Source organism: Schistocerca gregaria, chromosome 2 (genome assembly GCF_023897955.1).
Source record: "Schistocerca gregaria isolate iqSchGreg1 chromosome 2, iqSchGreg1.2, whole genome shotgun sequence".
Taxonomy (NCBI): domain Eukaryota; kingdom Metazoa; phylum Arthropoda; class Insecta; order Orthoptera; family Acrididae; genus Schistocerca; species Schistocerca gregaria.
This window is the reverse complement of record NC_064921.1, coordinates 400,281,139-400,302,568: the sequence shown is the minus strand read 5'-3', so window position 1 is coordinate 400,302,568 and position 21,430 is coordinate 400,281,139. Positions and strand designations below refer to the sequence as shown.

The window sequence follows — 21,430 nt, the reverse complement described above, 5'->3', positions numbered from 1 at the left end:
GTTGTTATTAAATTAGTGATAAGTGGTTTTCACAGGGTATTTGGAAGTTCCCACTACAAACTTCTAAAACTTGTAGAGGTGAGTGGGTACATAATATTCTGAACAGGAAGCCTCATCTGGAAATGTTCTGTTTTCATGCTACAGCCATTTGAAAACATGTTTGCTAGGTAGGTATTAAACAGGGTACCGTATTTACTCGAATCTAAGCCGCACTCGAATCTAAGCCGCACCTGAAAAATGAGACTCAAAATCAAGGGAAAAAAAAATTTGTCAAATCTAAGCTGCACCTGAAATTTGAGACTCAAAATTCAAGGGGTGAGAAAAGTTTTAGGCCGCACCTCCAAATTGAAACAAAGATGGTCCACTGTAATATGAGAGACAATTTAGGTCGAATGAATGACAATACAGCCCTAGTAGTTTCATTTGAGAGGTAAGCTTAGCAGTTAAGCTTTACCACATAGCCATTGCTATGCGTCAGGCACTCCGTCCATATTTATACGGGTACCCTTCCTTTTTCACGTGTTTCATCTGGTTTGAATAGATTGTTTATTTTGCTTTGATCTGATAAGTGCCGTTCTCTTTGTTATAGGTGTTTATGTCATTCTAAGTTGAAAATGCATTACTGTACAGTTATTTGTCGCATTCTGATAATGAGTGTTTACGGCCTGTCGCCGCTCACAGCATGGCTTGCTTTTGTGCACGCTACCGCTGCTTACAATTTAAAAAAAAAAAGAAGAAGAATCTCATTAGCGAAACAATGGCAAGAGACTGCTATTTGTTGTTACTTAAACTGCTGCTTTCTTTGCTAATGATCAACAAGAACCATATAATAGACTGCCTATGACAGAAGATGTTCTGGATGAGAGTCTATAGAAAAATTTTCTCTGTTTGAAAATCTTTGCAGACGCCTCTTTAGTGCATTACATTCTGCACAGAAATTAAAGTCATCCTAGATTTAAAAATCTAGTCAATTGCCGTGCTTCATTTCTGACTGTATCCCTGTTAGGCATAAGAATAATACGAATATAAACATGACATGATATGTATATTCTTCCGCATCTGCTGTTGTCTCACTCTAGTTTCATAGTTTATTAGGCAGACTGGATTTAAATTATATAGCAGCAAACAAGAAAGAACACATGGCAAAATGTTTATATTCGTATTATTCTCATGGTGAAGAGAATACTGCATGTGATTCACAATTCATAAACGTTCCATCTCTTCTCACAGGTAGGAAAAAATTCAGAACGTAGAGTTGGCCATTTTGACAAACATCCCAAACAGTCTTACCAGTCGGATTTTCATAGTACATTGAAATACTGCTACACTCGAAGTTGAACAATAAGGAATTTGTATTTACTTCGTTGGATAATGTATGAAATTGCAGTGGTCGAGACTCGGGGAGGAGAAAAAAACTCGTCTTCCACCTTTTTTCTTAATTTATTTACTGATGCTGAGCTTTTGGCGCCAATATTTATCTTTGTGTCTGCAAAGCATGCCTGTGTAGTGCTACATATATTCGATGGCATAAGTTAGTTGTGGCGGCACCTACCTACATTTTTCAGAACTTCTGCTTACTTTGCACTCGATTATAAGCTGCAGGCGGTTTTTTGGATTACAAAAACCGGAAAAAAGTACGGCTTAGATTCGAGTAAATACGGTAGTCACGGTGGGACATGGTTACGTTAGATCAGCTGATGCCATTTGATGTCTTCTTACCACTCTGACCTGTTTTGGGCCTCATTTCGGTGTCTGTGAGTTTTAGAGCAACACGGTTGCGTACACACTTGCAGAATACACCAACATGATCTTTCTGAATGACAAAACTCACTGTAATGAAAGAGCTGCTCACTGTCATTATCCAGATCATTCTCCATAATGTCCGACTACACTGCATACCCTTTTCACTACAATTATGCAATGACTTCGAGAAGGGGTACCTTCACCGTCAACAGGCATGACTGTGATGCTCCAAGAAGATGTCACACACCTGAATTGGAAGAGGTCATACTGCATTACATGGAAGAGAACCCATCAACGAGTACAGGAGCAATTTCTTTGGCTATTAATGAGTTGAACTGTAAAACAAGTGATGCACTAGATCACGCCTAATCAATTATTTGTAAAAGTGGTTGCATTATCAACATGTTTTCAAATGGTTGAACCACGGAAATGGTATGTTTCCGGACATGGGTTCCAATTCAAAATATTATCTACTCACCCCCCTCTACAAGTCTTAGAAGTTTGTAATGGGAATTTCCAAACACCCTGCATAACAGTCCAGTATTTCAAACCAATATAAAATTTATAAATAAACATTACTTGCATTTCAAAAATAGTTGTATTTAAAAACCAATTAATTTGAGCAATGGTGCTATGGCAAATTGATATGCCTTTTTTTACCCAGTTACTGATAAAAAAACTGTTACAACCGAGACTAAATAAAGACTAAAAAATACTGATCAGTCTGAACTAAAATACCGGAATCAGTTTTAACTGCTTGGTTTTTCCCATAGTTTTTTTGTTTAAGTGATCTAAAGCATATCATGGCTAAGAAAGAGGCTAATGCTGTTGAAAAATGTGTATAGAATGTGACAGGGATACCATCAAGCCCTGGGACCTTTTTAATTGTAGTAATTTCAATTGTTCCTCAGTCTCACTGACACTATCATCCATCTTCAGATAACATTTCTGTGAGATGGATTAGAACAAGCAATTTATGAATTTCAGGCCAAACTAATCGCTACAGCTCACTGCTCAACCAAGTAAGCTTTGAAAGGAGTGTGTTTATGTGCTTGTTTACAACTCAGTACAGTGAGAGATTACCTTTACTCTTTTCAGTGTTTAGATAATACATTTATTACTACAAAGCTCTTGCATTAGATGCAGCACAAAAATATTGTGCTACTTTAATTTAGAACACTATTATAATACCTTCAAAATAGTGATATAAAATTCACCTTGGCAAATTCATGTGTGTTATGACTGTACTGGCTCTATTCGTCCTGTTTTTGTTACATGTGTGTGTATCACACCAAAAATTCCAATATTGTCACATAGTGCTTCATGTCAGAGGATACTGCAATCATTATATCTGTGGAAGTAAGAAGGACAACTTCCATGCTCAGACTTGAAAGGACAGTTAGAAAGATTTACAATAATTAGGGACAAAAAGTTATAAAAGCTGAAAACATGTGGTACTGTGATTAATTTCATACCACAAATAGACAAAGAAAAATGTAATGAAAGAAATTACAATTCAATGACAATGTCTGGTACGTACAATATACTGACACATCCCCACAAGTGAAATGCTCATAAAAGTTTCAGAGTTGAAAATCCTCTCTCTCGGAAAAAAGTAAAAGCAATTGAATAAACTGAACTTAACAGAGCTTGAGACAGGAAAGTTCTCCAAAAATAACAGAAAAATGAACTTTGCTGCAAAATCTGAAAATACCTTTACAAATTTAACTGTTACTAGTGAAGTTCTCCAGCTCTGCATTGGTAGCATTAAGTACCGATGACTGGACAACTTGTCTGGCATTGCAATAACAAATTGTAAACACAAACCTGCCTCATGAATTACTCCATCCGTAAGTGAAAATTGCATCAAATCCTTACAGTAGTTTCAGAGATTAGCCTTCACATCTAGGCAGAGAAAAGTGGTAGGGGACTTTCATCATTGTTCAGTCAATTTTCCCGTAATACTTATAAATTATACACACTAACATTCCTCATGAATTAGCCTACTTATTAGCAAAAATCATATCAAAATCATTACAGCAGTTCCTGAGGTTAGCCTTCACAAGCAGACAGAAAACGCACCAGGGGAGTTTATTTTATTAATATGCATAGATTTACGTACTCTGGGACTGGAATGAGGATAGTTTGCAAAACAGTTAATGCTTCTAAAAACAGTTATAAAAGAAAATGTAGTGACTCAAGTATTGTTCCTCAGCAAGAAAGTTAAAACATTTAGTAATATTCACTTACATGTCCGACTTCTCCAGGGGACTGAGGAAGTTTTTCAACAAAGTCTGCAGCTCTGCTACATGGGCTTTCTCAGATTCAATAAGGTCCTTCAAAACCAGATTTCTGTATGCTTTCTGTTGCGCTGCAATATCTGGAGGGAGTTTCACTGGTGAGATCTTCGTAGTTCCTGAAGCACCACTCTCTGTAACAGTGAATAATGTGCCTACAAGGCATTTTCTTGGCTGTGAAGCAAACAGTTGAAATACAATAAAACATCAGTATGACTGTTTCTTAAATGTTTAAACTGAACATTGATGGATAGATGTAAGCCACCTTTCACCTCTCATAATAAAAAGTCAGTTATTAGATAATTTAACCAAAAATAACTCATTACCACGGTAAGTTTACACAAGCTTTCATTATTAAGTGACCTTAATATTGCTGGTATATTTTTTTAAGTTTTTTAATGAAATATATAGTTGTCCTTCTTCCCGAAGTTTCACATAACTCAGTAACCACATAAAGGGTTGATTTTTCCTTCCTTTTTTATTGTTTCACAAATGCTGTTTCTTTTTGCTCAGTTCATGGATGCTCGTATATATACAATATTCAACAAATGAATCTCAACATGTACAGTATTCTACACATAAATATCCATTTCACTAATAACATCTTACTTTTATCCTCAACAATCAAGTAATATGCAGTAGAGATCAATACAGTAGTTTAAAAGTGGCCTTCGTCCTTTATATTTGTATTAGATGGTGTATAAGATCTTCACACTGTCCATCTCACAGCATACTTCACTTGCTTGCCCTTCACTAAAAAGATTAAATAGAAAAATGCATATTCTAGCAATTCTTATTTGCCAAGTCTGGGAAAACGGTGTGCTGACTGAAGTGTATTAAGGACATTGGAGCAGATAAGGAACAAAATTGAGTCACATCCCCTCCAATGCCTTTGGGATTGGAAGAAAATTAGTGTCAAATATTATGAGTTCATTCAATAAACAAACAATGAAGTTGGAAACATAGGTGGTTTGGTTGTGGAAGTCACACTGGTCACTTTTAAGCTGTACTGTTATATGCAATGAATACAGAGCAAGTATGACTATAAAATTACTTTAAAAACTTCATTAAAGAAGATGTAAATGAGCTTCAAGTTCCTAGTAACCACCTCATATACAATAATATAAAAGTACTATTAACTGTCACTCTTTTGCCAGCGAATTACAGCAATGACCTAACGGATCTAGGATCTATGCAATTTTTAAGTCTGAAGGACTTAACGGCACGATGGTGATGTTGGAGCCACAGCATCTAGTTGTGCAGTGCCGCAAGTGGAGACAACCGATATATAACCAGTTTGCATGCACTGAGACTAACACTTGCAGTGCCTGTATGTTCCTTCTTGGCCCAATATTCCATGCATACCATATCTACATGAAAGCCTCTGTACTTAGTATCATGCCCTTTCAAAGGAACCATCCCAGTATTTGCCTGAACCGATTTAGGGAAATCATGGAAAACCTAACTCAGGATGGCCAATGCAGATTTGAACCATTATCCTCCCGAATGCCAGAACTTAGTGTGGGAGCAGGAAAAGGAGAGAAAAGGTCAAACATATGATAATGGTGGTTCTGGCTCATTTATTACGATAAGATCACAAGTAACAGCATGTGTTCACTATAGCCTTCCAACACAGCAACATAGTGCATCTTAAATATGGCACGATTGACAGTTGGAGCGATATGTCAAAGTATGCCACCCTTCTGATCAAGAAGAATCTGGATACATCCCTGATAGACATGATCTTTCAGATATCCCCACAGCCACACATCACCTGAATTTAGGTTGAGGGATCTGGAAGGCCACGCATCTTTAAAATGCCTAGAGATGATATGGTAAATACTGAAGGTTTCCCAATGCAATTATATCACCTGGCAAGTGATGTGTGATGTCGTGCCATCTTCTGAAAATGGTGGTATGGACACAGTTACATTCTTGCAAAAGCTGGAATCACACGTTGCACAAGCAGGACCTTACAATGTGCAGGTGTCACTGTACCCCTAACAGACCCGTAAGTTGTGACTTGAGATCAAATAAAGTTAAAGACATTGATAACATTCCTTCAAAATGTCTAAAATTGTTGAGGGAAGTGGCAACCAAATGACTATTCAAATTGAAATGTACAATTTATGAAACTGGAAATATACCATCAGCCTTCAGAATATCATCATCTATACAATCCCAAAGATAACAAGGGCAGATAAGAGGAAAAACTATTGTACAATCAGCTTAACAGTTCATACATCGAAGTTACTAACAAGAATGACATTATGGAAAAGAAAATAGAGGACCTATTAGATGATGATCACTTTGCCTTTAGAAAAGGTAATGGCTCCAGAGAGGCACTTGGTAATGGAACCAACACTTACAAGACACTGAATTCAATGAACTGTCTAATGAGCACAGAACATGAATTGAGGGAAAACCGAAGAAAAACAAAAATAATGAACAGCAGCATAAATGAGAATACTGAAAATCTTAACAACAAAATTTGTTACCCAGAAGTAAATGAAGTGAAGGTGTTTTGATATCTTGGGAGCAAAATAACCCAAGACAGATGTAGCAAGGAGAACACACAAAGCAGACTAACATAGGCAAAGAGGGTTTTCCCAGCCAAAACAAGTCTACTAGTATCAAATATTGGCCTTAATTCGCAGAATAAATTTCTGAGAATGTGTGTTTGGAATACAGTATTGTATGGAAATGAATCATGGGCTGTGGAAGAACTGTAAAAGGAGAGAAGCTAAGCATTTCAGATGTGGTGCCACAGAAGGATGTTTAAAATTAAGTGGACCGATAAGATAAGGAATGAGGAGGTTCTACACAGAATTGGTTAGAACAGGAACATACGGAGAACACTGTCAAGAAGAAGGGACAGGATGATACAATATCTGTTAAGACACCAGGGAAGAGCTTCAATGGTTCTAGAGGGAGTTTTAGGGGATAAAAATTGTAAGAGAAGATAGGATATAATATATCCAGCAAATAATTGAGGAGTTGGTTGCAAGCACTACTCTGGAACGAAGAGGTTGGCACGAAATAGGGAATCACACTGGACCGTATCAAACCAGTAAGAAGACGATGACAGAAAGCTCAAGAGAGAAGTGAAAATGCTTGTTGGCAGCATCTGTGATGCATCAAGCTCTATTGATGGAGATTAAAATTACATAGTCCAAGCTCATATTGCTTATCCCAATAGAATAAAAACAATTTAAATTGCCTCACTGGGAATCCCAAACTCCACAGTCATAGGCTGCAACCAACATATTCAGGCCCTTCAGTAGCTGGGAGAAAATGTTTATATTTAAGAGCATATAATTGTACCAAAGATACTATGCATATTCCTTGACAAGAAATGCAAGTGTTCACTAATTAAAACACACTAGGAACAACCATAGGAGGCAATATTTTGAAGTTAATGGAGTTCTTTGCTGAAGTGAATCTGACACTGCACAGAAAATCAAAGTAGAATATAGTTCCCTGAGTTCCGCGCCTTCTGTGGCTGCATTTCATATTCAGCATTTCCAGAGGGCAAGTGCATCAGAAAATCAAAGGTATATTGTGTGTGTTTTTTGAGCAACTGGGTCACTAAGCACAGGATTGTAAAACTATCACAAATATATGGATGAACATTTCATCAAATAACCCTTGTTTCCTATGTCTCAGTCACACCCCTTGCATTAAAAACAGTGCAAAGAAGGAAAATGTCTTTGTTCATACAATAATAAAAGCAACAACAAAATCCTTTCCACTACAAAGAAAGCATTATTTCTCAGATAGTTTCCAAGATTTCTACTTCAGTACACAATGCAATCACTGTGCGAGTTTCACACATCTTTAAATTGCACATATATAAATTGTAGCATCCAAAGGTCTAAATAAGGTAGCTCACATCTTCTACGGGTCAACCAATCCAGTTTTATAAGAAAATCCTTGTTTCATAGTAAATTGTCACTGAAACGCTGACAGCCCAAACATTGGAAATTTATTTTGTCACATCAGAATCATGCTGCATCGTTGCTGGAGCTGAGAAGTATGTACAACAATCAATAAGTTCCCTTATCACTATCAAGAGTGCACATTCTTTCTCACAACTCCCAGCAATTCCTCAGAATTCCAAAATAATGACAAAGAGACAAAAATTACAACTAGCTGATCCTTGACATGGATGGGATCTTCCAATTGTATCACTCTAAATGCAGATTGGCAGTGGAAAGCAGTTACACACACTGCACCAAAACATATTTCATAATATACTCAATATTATAAATGAAATAGAAAGAAACTTCCACACGGGAAAAATATATTAAAAACAAAGATTCCAAGACTTACCAAGCGGGAAAACGCCGGCAGACAGGCACAAGAACAAAACACACAAACACACACACAGGATTACTAGCTTTCGCAACCGATGGTTGCTTCTTCAGGAAGGAGAGGGAAAGACGAAAGGATCCACATCATCAGGATGTAACAGAAACACAGTGTCCATCATCATAGTCACCTCACGCCGATGCACCAGGAAAAATGGCGCAAATCCTGTGGTGTCTTGTTTGGCGGTGTTGTAGTCAAACGTCACGAAAGGTAGCACCTCACCCCAGTTTCTCTGCTCAACATTGACGATCATTGATAGTATGTCAGCCACGGTCTTATTGAGGCGTTCAGTAAACCCGTTAGTTAACGGATGGTTGGCAGTTGTCATGTGATGAGTAATGTTGCACCGACAGTTTTTCTATCACAAGATTTGATTGAAAAACCTTCCCTCAATCCGTAATTAACGACCTTGGGAGACCGTGGTTTAATACAATGTCTTCCACAATGAATATGGCTACCTCAGATGCTTCAGCTGTTTTCACGGCTTTTGTAATGGCATAGTGTGTCAGATAACCTGTGCAAACAATAATCCATCAACTGCCACTAGCAGACATTGGAAATTGTCCGAGGAGGTCAATGCCAACATGTTGGAAAGGCGTATCGGCTGGTGGAATTGGTATGAGTCAGCCAAGTTATTTCTGAGAAACTGCCTTTCTCCTCTTGCACTCTCGACAGTGCGACACACAGTAATGGACACTCCTAAATAAACCTTGCAAGAAAAATCTCTTGTGGATTCTATCGTATGTCTTAATAAATCCTAAATGTCCAGCCTCAGGTGCGTCATGGAATGTCTGTGGAACATTAAGTGCATGTGTTTAGGAATCACTGGAAGCCAACTCTTTCCAAATGGATCAAGGTTTTCTTTCAAAGTAATCCAACAACTATGTTAAATTCTCCTTTCACATTCTCTGATGTTTTAAGGCAGGCATAATGAGAGATATCTTGGTGTCCTCCTCCTGCCCAGCAAAGAGATCCTGGAGTGCAGCGAGGCAGTCACTATCATCATCAAAATCTTGATGGTCTTACACAGGGTTTCTTGAGAGAGTCGGCATCTTGGTGTTTTCTTCCACTTTTGTACACTATGGTAATGTCATACTCACGAAGACGTAGTGCCCACCTGGGAAGTCGTCCTGTTGACCTGTCAATCAACAAAGTGAACAATGGTCTGTAACAACTGTGAATGGCCTCCCATAGATATACTGTCAAAATTTGCACATGGCCCAGATCACAGCAAGACATTCTCTTTCTGTAGTTGAGTAGTTTCTCTCAGCTTTAGTAAGTGTCCTAGAAGCATAGGCTATAACGTTCTCTTTTCCTTCCAAAATTTGCACCAGAACAGCACCGATCCCATACCTGCAGGCATCTGTGTGTAGTTCTGTAGAAGCTCTCTCATCATACAGACCAAGTACAGGGTCAGTCATCAGAGCTTTTCACAGCACATCAAAAGAATCTTGGTGAGCATCACCTCAGATAAATTTAGCATTGGCTTTTAACACCTCTTGGAGTGGCCTGGCTTTGATACAAAAGTATTTGGTAAAATGACAGTAATAAGAACATAATCCGAGGAAGCTTCTCACTTCTCTAATACTTTTAGGAATAGGAAATTCCGTTATAGATCTCACCTTTTCTGGGTCTGGCCACACACCTTTGTTTGACACAAGGTGTACAAGCAATTTGATTTATTTTGCTCCAAAGAGACACTTTCTTGGATTAAGTTTCAGTCCACCTTGTTGGAGACACTTAAGAACGGCCCTCACTCAGTCTTTATACGTGTCTCTGAGAACACTATAATGTCATCTAAATAACAAAGACACATTGTCCACGTCAGGTGACTTAGAAGATTATCCATCATTCATTCAAAAGTTGCTGGTGTGATACACAAGCCAAACGGCATTACCTTGAACTCGTACAGATACTCAGGGGTGTTGAATGCAGTTTCCTCATGATCAGCCTCATCTACTCCGATTTGCCAGTATCCCGAGTACATGTCCATGAGTGGGAAAAACTTAGCCCCTTCAGACAATCTAGTGTATCGTCAGTTTGTGGAAGAGGGTAAACATCCTTCTTAGTTATCTTATTAAGCTTCCTGTAATCAACACAAAAGCGCCAACTGCCATCCTCCTTCCTAACGAGGACCACTGGTGACGACCATGGGCACTGCGAAGACCGAATGATGTCATTCTTCATCATTTTCTCTACCTTGTCACGAATTATTCGACATTCAGTTGCTGACACATGGTATGCTCTCTGGCTTATTTGTTAATGGTCTTCAGTGATAATCTGGTGCTTCACTGTTGATTTGTCTTATTTGCTCTACACCTGTGGATTGAAGCATTCGGAGAAGTCATGAAGAATGGAAAGTGGCTTCTTCTGTTGTTCCTTAGTGAGATCTGATGGTAGTCGAGCTAGAAGATCTTGTCTCATAGTGGTAGTGCTAATTTCACCCACTGACTAGGCATGGGAGGTATCTATGAAGCTCAACTGTTCTGCAATTAATGGCTCAGCATTTGCTATGCATATGCGTCTTGGAAGGATCTGTGGTTCTAGATGGAAGTTAAGTGTCCACAATTCACCGAATCTATTCTTGAATGAGACGACAGAGGCTGGGATGACAAAGTTATTCTTCAATGGTATGCTTCTCTTACATTCCACTACAAGATCCATGGGTTGATGCATGGCTTGACATGTGACAGTTACCTTTCTAGCGATGAGTGCAGGAATGATCACTTCATCCATCACACAGTCTCCACACACTTGGTTGCGCATCTTCCTGTACACAGTATCTCATCTCGTCTAGCATAATCTTTGAGCAACCACAATCTATAATTGCCCAAGAAGCTTTCAAAAAGTCCCATCCGAGAATGACATCATGACTACACTCTTGTAAGATGATGAATTCTAAGGGCTGTGTATTGCCATTTATACCCACACAAATGGTACATCTTCCTGTAGGTTTTATGTATTTCCCATTAGTCATCTTCAGCAGAGATGTTTCGTTGTTGACGAATACGGTTTTCTGCAATAAGAAGTTGGGCTGGTCGGCCATCCATGAGGATATCAATGTAGTTTCCTATCATTTTTGTAGTGATCGACGGCGGAGGATTTCTCTCTTCAGCGGCCTCACCTCCGAGGAAGGTCGCACCCTTTAGTTTTCCGGGTTGCAGCAGCTACATTATCAGCTGGAGCTTCTTAACGGTGATGGAGACCTCGATTGGCATGTTGGGGAGCGTCCTTTCCAGCGGCTAGCTTGTGGCGATGGTGACCTACATCGTCCTGCACCCACTGCATCTTGTTCATCTTCGTCGTCCCGCAATTGGCGTTGGGTAAGATCGGTCTGCTGTCTTCTGGCACAAGCATCATCAAATATCCGCTGCCTTTCTCAACAATAGTGCACCACATGTCCCGGTCGCCCACAGTGAAAACATACTGGTTGGTTAACCTGGGTCCTCCAGACGTCAGTCTTCCATGGTGCCAAAACAGGTTCCTCATGTGGCATTGTAGGAACAGAACCCGCCTCGGTCTCGACTTTTTCACTGTTTTAAAGGGAAATGAAGGACAAGAGATTGGGTTCACTGTCTGTTTCATTTACTCCCTTATAACCTCTAGAAGAATCTCGGTTTTTTGCTTGCCGTGCAATCCAGGTGCCTTCTGAACTTCCTCTCTCACTATCTGATGAACACTTCTGGAATCAGTTGCTTGCTCCAGCACAGACATCGATACAACGTTTGTAAGCCGTTCAAACTTCTTGCATGTAATTCTTTTTTGATGCATTGTCTCGATATACTGTCACGATTTTATGAAGTAGGCTGATGTCAAAACCTCCTTCAGAAATAGGGCTTGATACATGTCCTCAGCAACACCCTTCATGAGATGTGAAACCTTATCTTCCTCCTCCATTCTAGGATCCACTATTTTACACAGTTTCAAGAGGTCTTGAGTGTAAGATGCTGTAGTTTCTCCTGGAAGCTGTACCCTGCACTTTCATTATCTTCAGCCTTGCAATTCTGTCATCGTGTGTAGCCAAAATTCGTCTACTATTCTTCTTTCATGGTGAGAAATCATTGGTGGGTGAGGAAGTAAATCCCTTGCACTTGCAGTGGGTAGTGTGCTTCTATTTTTGGAAGTATCAGTGCAAGATCTAGAAAGCATTCCACTGTCCCTTTGATGAACAGTCACAGATCTCATGTGCATATTGTTACACACTTCTCCAGGACTATGGATTTTGCTGATGCCACTGCTGTTGACCTGACTATTAGGAGAAGCTCTGCAGTTATTCAAATGTTGCAACAGGGTCCATGAGTTTTCCTGAATGTGACAGCAAGTTCTAGTTGCTTTCAGTATGGTGTACGAACAGACCATTGACCACATCGAAAACTTATAAAACTGTTCCACAAAAGACCTTGCTTGTGTAAAATCACCAAAAAATATTACATGAAGAAGAGTATAAAAAGTAGGGTGTGTGAAGAGATTGTTGAACTTTTCTAGTTCATGTAAAACTATGAATCAAAGTGTAACAAAAACTTAACTACAAAATTAGATATCAGGTTTCATATAAGGGCTTACAAAGGAACGTTTCAGAAAGAAGTGAAAAAAGAAGGATAAATTGTATAAACCAACATCAAACAGGCTGACAATGGCTCAAGAACAGCCTCTTCCTAGCATATCACACATCCATGATTCTCAGAAGAGTGCAGATGATTCAGAAAGCTATTCTGCCCATATGTGGCCCATCATACCTTCTCTGCCAGTGCCCTATTGACATCCGAGCTCAGCTGGGTACCTGAACAAGCTGCAGACCTCAACGGCATACCATGGCTTGAGTACTCTGTTTCCAGTAGAGCTGAGCTCGACTGCTTATGGTGCAGAGAACAGAATGGAGCAGTCAGTAACATGCGGGCTTGGGCAGGTAAATGTGGAATGATGAATGGTTCTGGCTGCACTGACAGTGCCTGATCTTAATAATAAATATCTAAGTGGCAACACATGCTTCATAAATGTTTGCAGAATTAATGCCACAATCCAGACATGCCTCTCACCGAGTCAACATCAAGGAGGCACGTGTGGATTGTGGCATTAATTCTGCAAACATTCATGAAGAACGTGTTGCCACTTTGATGTTTATTATTAAGATGAGGCACTGTCCTGCAGGCCAGGCTTGAAAATGAACCATGAGGTTTGAAACTAATACCTCAACTGTTGACAGAATTGTTAATAAACACTTAACAAAATTTGATGAAGTTGCTGGTTCCCCCAATAACAAAATGTTGACACTGAAAAAAATACAACAATAAATTTTCATCATCAGCCTTGTAACATGCAAGCAATTCATTGCTCTTTATGGTCTTCTGTCAGGCAGCAAGGAATCCAGCAGGCACACACCTTCAAGCACCCCAACTGATAGACCAGTATGTGGAGCAATGTGTTTGATTATGTTCTGTTGGTCACCTTGAATGAGAGTGCCTGCATGCTACAACACTACAGAAGTCACTACTGTGTGAAGCCGGCAGGCACGCAGGAGATTGGACAGGTCTGTGTGACCTCATTGTGATGATGACAGATGCCTCACCCAACAAGTCAATGTGCTTTTGTTTACTGCCAAGTCTCCATAGCCATTCTGCAAGTGCATATGAATATCTGTCATGCTCTGGTTTTCTGCCAAAAGAAATTCAATGACAGCTCTCTGCTTGGAACACACCTCCATTACAGCCACAATTTTCAAGGCTATGTATAGCACTGCTACCTATCGGAACTTCATGAAACTATAAGGGCTGAAGCAGGAATATTCCACAATGTCCCACAACAAATTCCACATTTTTCAACAGAAATTGGCCAAGAAAAAAGTGCTGCATTACTTTTTGAAAGTCCCTTGTACATGGCGTGATCAGAATTAGATCCCATGATCTCTGTTCCCAAGCGCACAGTCTACCACTTGACTACAATACCCAACTTCACCTGGAGGTAATGTTCCTGATGTACAACAATGCTAATGCTCTTGATGTACTTGGGATTGACTCGACTCCTAGCCAAAATACATGCTGTACTTTTAAAATTTTGTCTACATTCTCGTATTTTCATCATGGATATAGTTCAAGTCTTTTTGTAATTGGTCCTTCATATAAATGGTTTACAAGATTTTTCGAATATCAAATCTCTGACAATGGAATAAATAACTCATCAGTATTACAGAATGGTGTATGTACTGATTCCAATTGCTTTTGCTCTGCAATCTTTTTAGTCCCTTTGCCATGCTGGCAAAATTGCTGCACAGTTATCACAGTTTGTGAAAGCTGCAAATCCTGAGGATTTAAACAACAGTGTGAGCGAATTAACTGCAGGAGATGAAGATGAGAATCCTGTTCTTGCAATTTATTGTGAACTCACATCCCTTTTGAAGAAAATTACTCTGCAAATGGAGAAATGGGTGACAGATTCTTCACAATCCTTGAGAATATGGGAAGGTGAACTTTGAGACATGGCACCATAGACAACCATCTTCACCACTGCAGATGGACAAGATGTTACTGGGACAATGAGGATAGAGCTGTGTGGTGAGCATGTCATGGACTATGCATTTCATATTAACATTAACAATATTACATAATGGATAGATTGCTACTAACCATAAAGATGACTCATTGAGTTGCAGACAATCACAGTGAAAAGGCTGTTACACATTGAGCTTTTGGCCAAAGCCTTCCACAAAAAGGAAACATACATACATACATTCACACAAGGAAGTACACATTACGCACACATGACCATTGTCAGAGACAGTGTCATAAGTGCATGAGGTGTACTTGCCTGTGTGAATGTTTCATTTCTGAAGAAGGCTTTGGGAGAAAGCTCAATGTGTAGCAGTCCTTTCATTGTGCCTCTTTGCAACTCAACATTTCACTTTTATGAAGTCTATCAAAAATGGTTCAAATGGTTCTGAGCACTACGGGACTTAACATCTGAGGTCATCAGCCCCCTAGAATTTAGAACTACTTAAACCTAACTAACCTAAGGACATCACACACATCCATGCCCGAGGCAGGATTCGAAACTGCGACCTTAGCGGTCGCGCGGTTCCAGACTGAAGCGCCTAGAACCGTGTGGGCACCGCGGCCAGCAGAAGTCTACCCTTTTCATAATACTGTTAAAATTCCAAACTGGACTTCCCATCGCTTCACATTAATTGTTGCAAATCTAATAAAAGTTGAAACTTCTTGGCAGATTAAAACTGTGTGCCAGACCGAGACTCTAACTCGGACCTTTACCTTTCACGGGCAAGTGCTCTACCATCTGAGCTACCCAAGCATGACACACACCTTGTCCTCACAGCCTTACTTCTGCCAGTACCTCGTCTCCTACCTTCCAGACTTCACAGAAGCTCTCCTGCACACTGTTTTAATCTACTCGGAAATTTCATATCAGCGCACACAATGCTGCAGAGTGAAATTCTCATTCTGCTAATAAAATTTGCTAGCAGAGACATTGGTGCATGTTGTTTATTACTTTGTGTTGTTTCCAACTGATGAGATGTTAAATCCTATATTTTCTTACTTTCTTCCTACACCGCAAACACATTACCAGATACATCTGCTTATATGTGCAGCAGTTGCATCATACTAATATTGCCTAAAAATTATGCAACTTTTTAAGTTATCCTTTTTGTTTTGTTCCCATTAGCAACCTTAGCAAAATTGCACCATGACTGAATGTTAAATGGAAGGAAAAGGTATATTCTTATGCTAAAATCAGAAGTAAACAAAACCACCAAGAACATTAAAAATACACAAATCAGACCTCCAAATGCAGACCGAGGAAAACAATTAAAAGAGAATATATCAGTGAACTGACAGTAAGATCAACATCCAGAAAACATACTTTTCATTTTGCAGGTAATGGCAAAAGGAATGAAAAATGTTGCACTCTAAAATGGTTGAACACAGGAGGAGACCACAAATCTAGATGGGCGAAGGGATAAAACGCACATGTAGAATCAAGTGTCTTGTGGATACGAACTATTGTCAGCTGCCTCATCATCAAATTCTTGAATTTCATTTGTTGTTAAGTTGTTTAACATACCGAATTCCATATTTTTCTCTCTTTTAAAACTTTTGTATCACATAGCCTTTACTAATGTCAATAGTTTAGATCCAGGCATTTTAGATTGGGTGTTTATTATTGAATGTTGCTGCCACCGAAGTAGTGATTTTCATATGTTGTAAGCATAATCTTTTTCTTTTTAATGTACATGAAACCAGGATTGCAGCCACTGAAGAGAGGGAGCTGCAATACAAAATAATCTACTACTGTCAAAATGAATGAACAGCCACTATGCAATTTCAGTACATGCATGCAAGATTTTGCAGTCTTTAAGAACAGTTCGATAAAAATATAACGCATAGGTGTGAAAATTAAAACTTTATAACTTTGTACCTAAGGGAGTGTACTCCTTCACATAATTGGAAGGAAACCAGCCAGTCTTCTCCCCTAGTGTTCCTTCCCACCATCCTCCTTCCTCTCTCTGGGTGACTGTTATAATGTCCCCTTTCTTGAAGCAAAGCTAAAAACAAAATTACACATCATTTAACAATATGAAACAGTTCTGAATATACTTTCCATAAATCTGTCAGAGGATAAATAATACACATTACAGCTGCTGCAAATAAAGTATGGGCAAATAATTTCAAGTTCTGCATTAATAAATAAATTACCTCATCATTGTTCTTGCCTTTGAAAGAGTAGACAGCCTGCACCAAACACACACTGCTGTCTGAAGTCATGGTGGATGAAATTCACAACATACCAGTGGAACATGGATCACCTCAGACAAAAACTGTGTTGACTCCTGTCACAAAAATATTATTCATCATCATTTGGAATATATATTGAAATGGAAAGCACAAACATGAACAGGAGAAACTATTAACAATAACATACAATACATAATTTAAAAATAAAAAAATGGGTACTACAGAAGCTTCCACAATCTGTTCCAGCTTCTGGCCCTGTACACAGTTCTGAAACATTAAGGAATTCTTGGCACCTTCTCACAGAGGGCCTGTCAGTGCTGGCTGGCAGCCAACGGACGGCATCACACCCATTACAAACACACTTCATGTTTGCCTTGGTCAAGAAGCCTTTCACTTCCAATCATATCTCAAGGTTGAAGTGAAACAAAAACAGTTGAATGTTTGTTTTATTCTGTCTCATTTAATAATTATCTTATTATTAATCATTACTGATAACTTAAATATATTTTCCATTAGTATTTGATATTTCAGAACACTGTCCCACAAAACTGATGTGCTCAATGGATATAAATCACCTGCAGTCACATTAAAAAAACTGAATAGGATGTATACAGTAAATCTATGTTTGAGTCAAATTTCTAAATACTGAGGAATGATACATAGCTGGTTTTACATCATAACATGTTAATTAGCAGATAGCAATTTAGAAAAAATTAATAACAAACTACATATGTATGTGGGTCAAGACCACTGCATGCTGCAGTGTCGGAAAAGGAGAAAAAGACTGGAAGAAGGAGGAAGGAGGAAGGAAGGGGGCAAACTGGGGTTAGAGAGATGGTGGAGATGGAAGGCTAAGGAGCAGGGGGGAGTGAGAAAGGTGACATGGTGGGAGTGTGGGAGTGGGAAGGGTGAGACTGAGGGAGTGAGGTGTAGGGAGCAAGGAGTAAGGAGTGGGAAGGGCAACAAGGAGGAAGTGGGGGATGAGGATGGAGGGGGAGTGAAGAGGGGGTGGGGTGAGTTCCCACATGTTTGTTTGCTGATCAACACTATCTCTATTCCATGAGTAGAAAGAAACAGAACCTTATACACAACATATTAGCCGAAACTTCCTGACAGATTAAAACTGTGAACTGGGCTGAGATCTGAGGACAATATTTGATTTAACTATGAGTACTTCTCCCTTACTTTTCAGTCTCCACAGAAATTCTTCCGCATATCTTGCCAAACTAGCATCCCTGGGGCTGAATACTATAGAGAAATGTATTACAAACAGCCACCACTGTCCAAACTGAAACTTTCACTCTTCAGTACAGTACGAACTCTCATTCAACTTTTTGGCACATTAAACTTTGTGCCAGATTTGGGCTAAGACATGTATTTGGATTCCACCTTAGTCTGGCACACTATGTTAACCAATCTGGAAGTTTGAAAACAGTGCTCTCTTCACTATGGAGTGGAAGGTTCATTATGTGTAAATCAGTTTTCTATAAATTGCAAACAGATGCTTTTACCTCCATTTAACAATCATTCAGCTGCTCCTTGAGACCAAATGTGAATAATGGGAAAGAGATGCAGTACTTACTTGATTTATTTAAATTGGAAAATTGTGGTAGTGGCAATGCAGCTGCTTCTTTCACAGTTCTTTTCACAGTGTTTACAGCATTTTCAATTCCATCACCCTTCCTGAAAATACTGAAAATTTAAAATAAAGGTTAACTACAGCTGCAAAACATATCATATCTGTGGAAGTAAGATAAAGCAGTGCTTACTTTCTTGCTCAGATTAAATATGTACATGTATGTTACTTTGGGATGTCTTTTGAAGTTGTCTAAATTTAACAAATGTTATAGTTTTTACACACAATGGATGATGTCAAAACCAAGATTATATTGCTGTCTTCCTATATGTCTGTCTGATAAACTGAGTCAGTGTGAGTCCATAATGAGTGATGTGCTGCGTTCAGAAAAGTGAAAGAAAATGGTCACAGATCTCAGATTAAGATTTTGCAATATGATGCATTACACTGTGAGAGTATAATGTACAATTCATTTATTCATCCATTCATTGTGTCTCATATATCCCAACAACTAGCAAAACCTTCAGCAACGTGGAACGAGTCAAGGTACACGTTAACAATAAAAAGGAAATTGTTGAAGCTTAATCTGTGTTATTATACTAACAATAAACTATCACAGTACTGCTCAGTGCTCTTTGTGCTTATGTAAGCTACATTTAATCAAGCAGTTTAGAAAGAGAGCTGATACTTTGACAAATGTTGCTGCCTCAACAGTTGTGCTAGATAGTGCTGTGTATCTGCTACTGGTATCCTTTTTAATAAAACAAAGCTTGTTTTTAAGAGTAGTAGCAGAAGTAAGGCTAAAAGATAATGTGTTCATTAACGTTAACACTAATCATGGATACACAGTTTGTAAACTGACTCATTCCACATAATTTTCATAAAAGAATTATTCAAATATGTAACAAACACACAGTAAATGTTGAGTCCTATTAACAGTATATTACCACTTTTCACAAAACTTTGCCATGAAGACTGGTAGTACCCATGTAGTTAACTGGACTTTTTGATCCCTGAGTCTAGATATCCCAATTATTTGTAGAAAGAGTGGCTAGTGAGATACGTTTTTAATTTTCCTCTGAAATGTTAGGGTCCTCAATTAATTGCTTTTTGTTAGATGGGAGCTTGTTGAATATCTTTGCACCAGAACACATAAGCAGTCTGAACCATACATAGGGGTGTGTGTGTGTGTGTGTGTGTGTGTGTGTGTGTGTGTGTGTGTGTTTAACATCACAGTTCAGCTGAAACTGATTCTTAGTGTAAGCATCGAAAACCACTGAGGTGCAGATGTGTTGGGAAGTGAGTGTAAGAGTTTCAAGATTCTTATAACAAGTTCGGCAAAATGTAAGGTACAATGTATCAGGGGATCACTCCATTTTGTGGGGTATCAATCTTTCACTTATTTTTATGACATAATATTAGTCAATTCATTTTGTAATAATCACAGAGTGTTTGCTTAGATTGGAGAAGAATGGGGAAGGAAATCAGACATGTCCTTTTCCAACAAACTGTCTCAGCCTTTGCCTCAAGCAGTTTAAGAAAGAAACCTTACATCTGGAAGGCAGAATGAGGATTTGAACCACCGTACTGGTAAATTCAAGTCCACTGCAATAACCACTACCTCACCTCTCTCAGAAAAAAGGATGAGTCTGGTACCCTGATACCACACTAAAAATTTCCTACCTAACAATTTCGGCAGGTCACACAACACGGGAATTTCAAAACTGTACACATTCAACTCTCTGTGACCTATATGGAAGGAAAGACCTGAAAAATTGTAAATAGTTTAGGAATGTATGAGACAACTCACTAGACAGAAGTACTGAGTCATCGACAAGCATACAAAAAGAAATGAAAACTTCGCTAGCTTTAGGATCCTTCCCACACACCTTAGTTGCTACATTGTGACAGCAGTTTGACAGGTGGACTGGGGTGACCGGTTGTGTTGGGTACAGTGGATAGAGTGAGAAAAGAGGAAGGGAGGGTGGTTGATGGCTGGGAGGAAGGCAGCAGATTTGTGAGATAAGAATGCAGGAGGGAGAGGCAGCAGATGCGCAGGATAGAGATGCAACACACTTGCATTGTGTCTGACAAGTACATGTCGTGCATAATGATGAGTGTATTGGGAGGGGACACAGGACAGAGGAAAGAGAAGGGTCAGTTGATTAGTGGAGACTGAGGTAAGGAGAGTACAGGAGTGAAGGATGTGTAGCAAGTATAGATCCCAATGGCATGGGTTATGAGGCAGCCACTTAACTGCAGTAGTGTGTGTGTGTGTGTGTGTGTGTGTGTGTGTGTGTGTGTGTGCGCGAACACACGTGCGTGAGCCAAACAATGTTGGATTTTTTATGGGTGACAATGTGCCATATCACAGGATAACAGGCTATTTTCCTTTGTTAAAAATATGGTTCAGATTGTTGTTTTCTGATTCTTTATAACATTCAATATTCTCATAAAAATATGTTATTTTTATACAATTAAAGTTTAAAAATCATTAAATATGAAGCTCTGGTCACGTGACCAAAAACAATCTGTTATCGACTGACGTCGCAGACTCTGATAAGACGAAGCTATATGTTTGTTATAGAAGCGTTAGCTGAAGTTATGAGGTTTTTACATACTTTTCCTGTGAACAGTTTTGCTATTTAGAGGCAGAAAATGCATTAAAACTTTTAAGTGATAACAGAAAGGAATTTTGTAGA

At 39.0% G+C, this 21,430-nt stretch overlaps 1 protein-coding gene across 7 annotated transcripts in view; it reads right to left on the bottom strand.

Annotated features, from left to right (window-relative positions):
* The window catches only part of LOC126322393 (rho guanine nucleotide exchange factor 7), a 136,980-nt gene that overhangs the window by 98,529 nt on the left and 17,021 nt on the right, over window positions 1-21,430 (bottom strand). For 3 of the 7 annotated variants that reach the window (XM_049994340.1, XM_049994349.1, XM_049994365.1), the window contains exons 2-5: window positions 18,735-18,844; window positions 17,114-17,247; window positions 16,836-16,962; window positions 3,994-4,174 (exon numbers count right to left, since the gene is read on the bottom strand). In XM_049994340.1, coding sequence (XP_049850297.1) covers window positions 3,994-4,174; window positions 16,836-16,962; window positions 17,114-17,182 — 377 coding nt within the window. In that variant the 5' untranslated portion in view covers window positions 17,183-17,247; window positions 18,735-18,844. Of the gene's footprint in view, window positions 1-3,993; window positions 4,196-16,835; window positions 16,963-17,113; window positions 17,248-18,337; window positions 18,559-18,734; window positions 18,845-21,430 lie in introns of those variants that run through there. The other 4 variants (XM_049994318.1, XM_049994331.1, XM_049994358.1 and 1 more) reach the window with 2 other exon arrangements.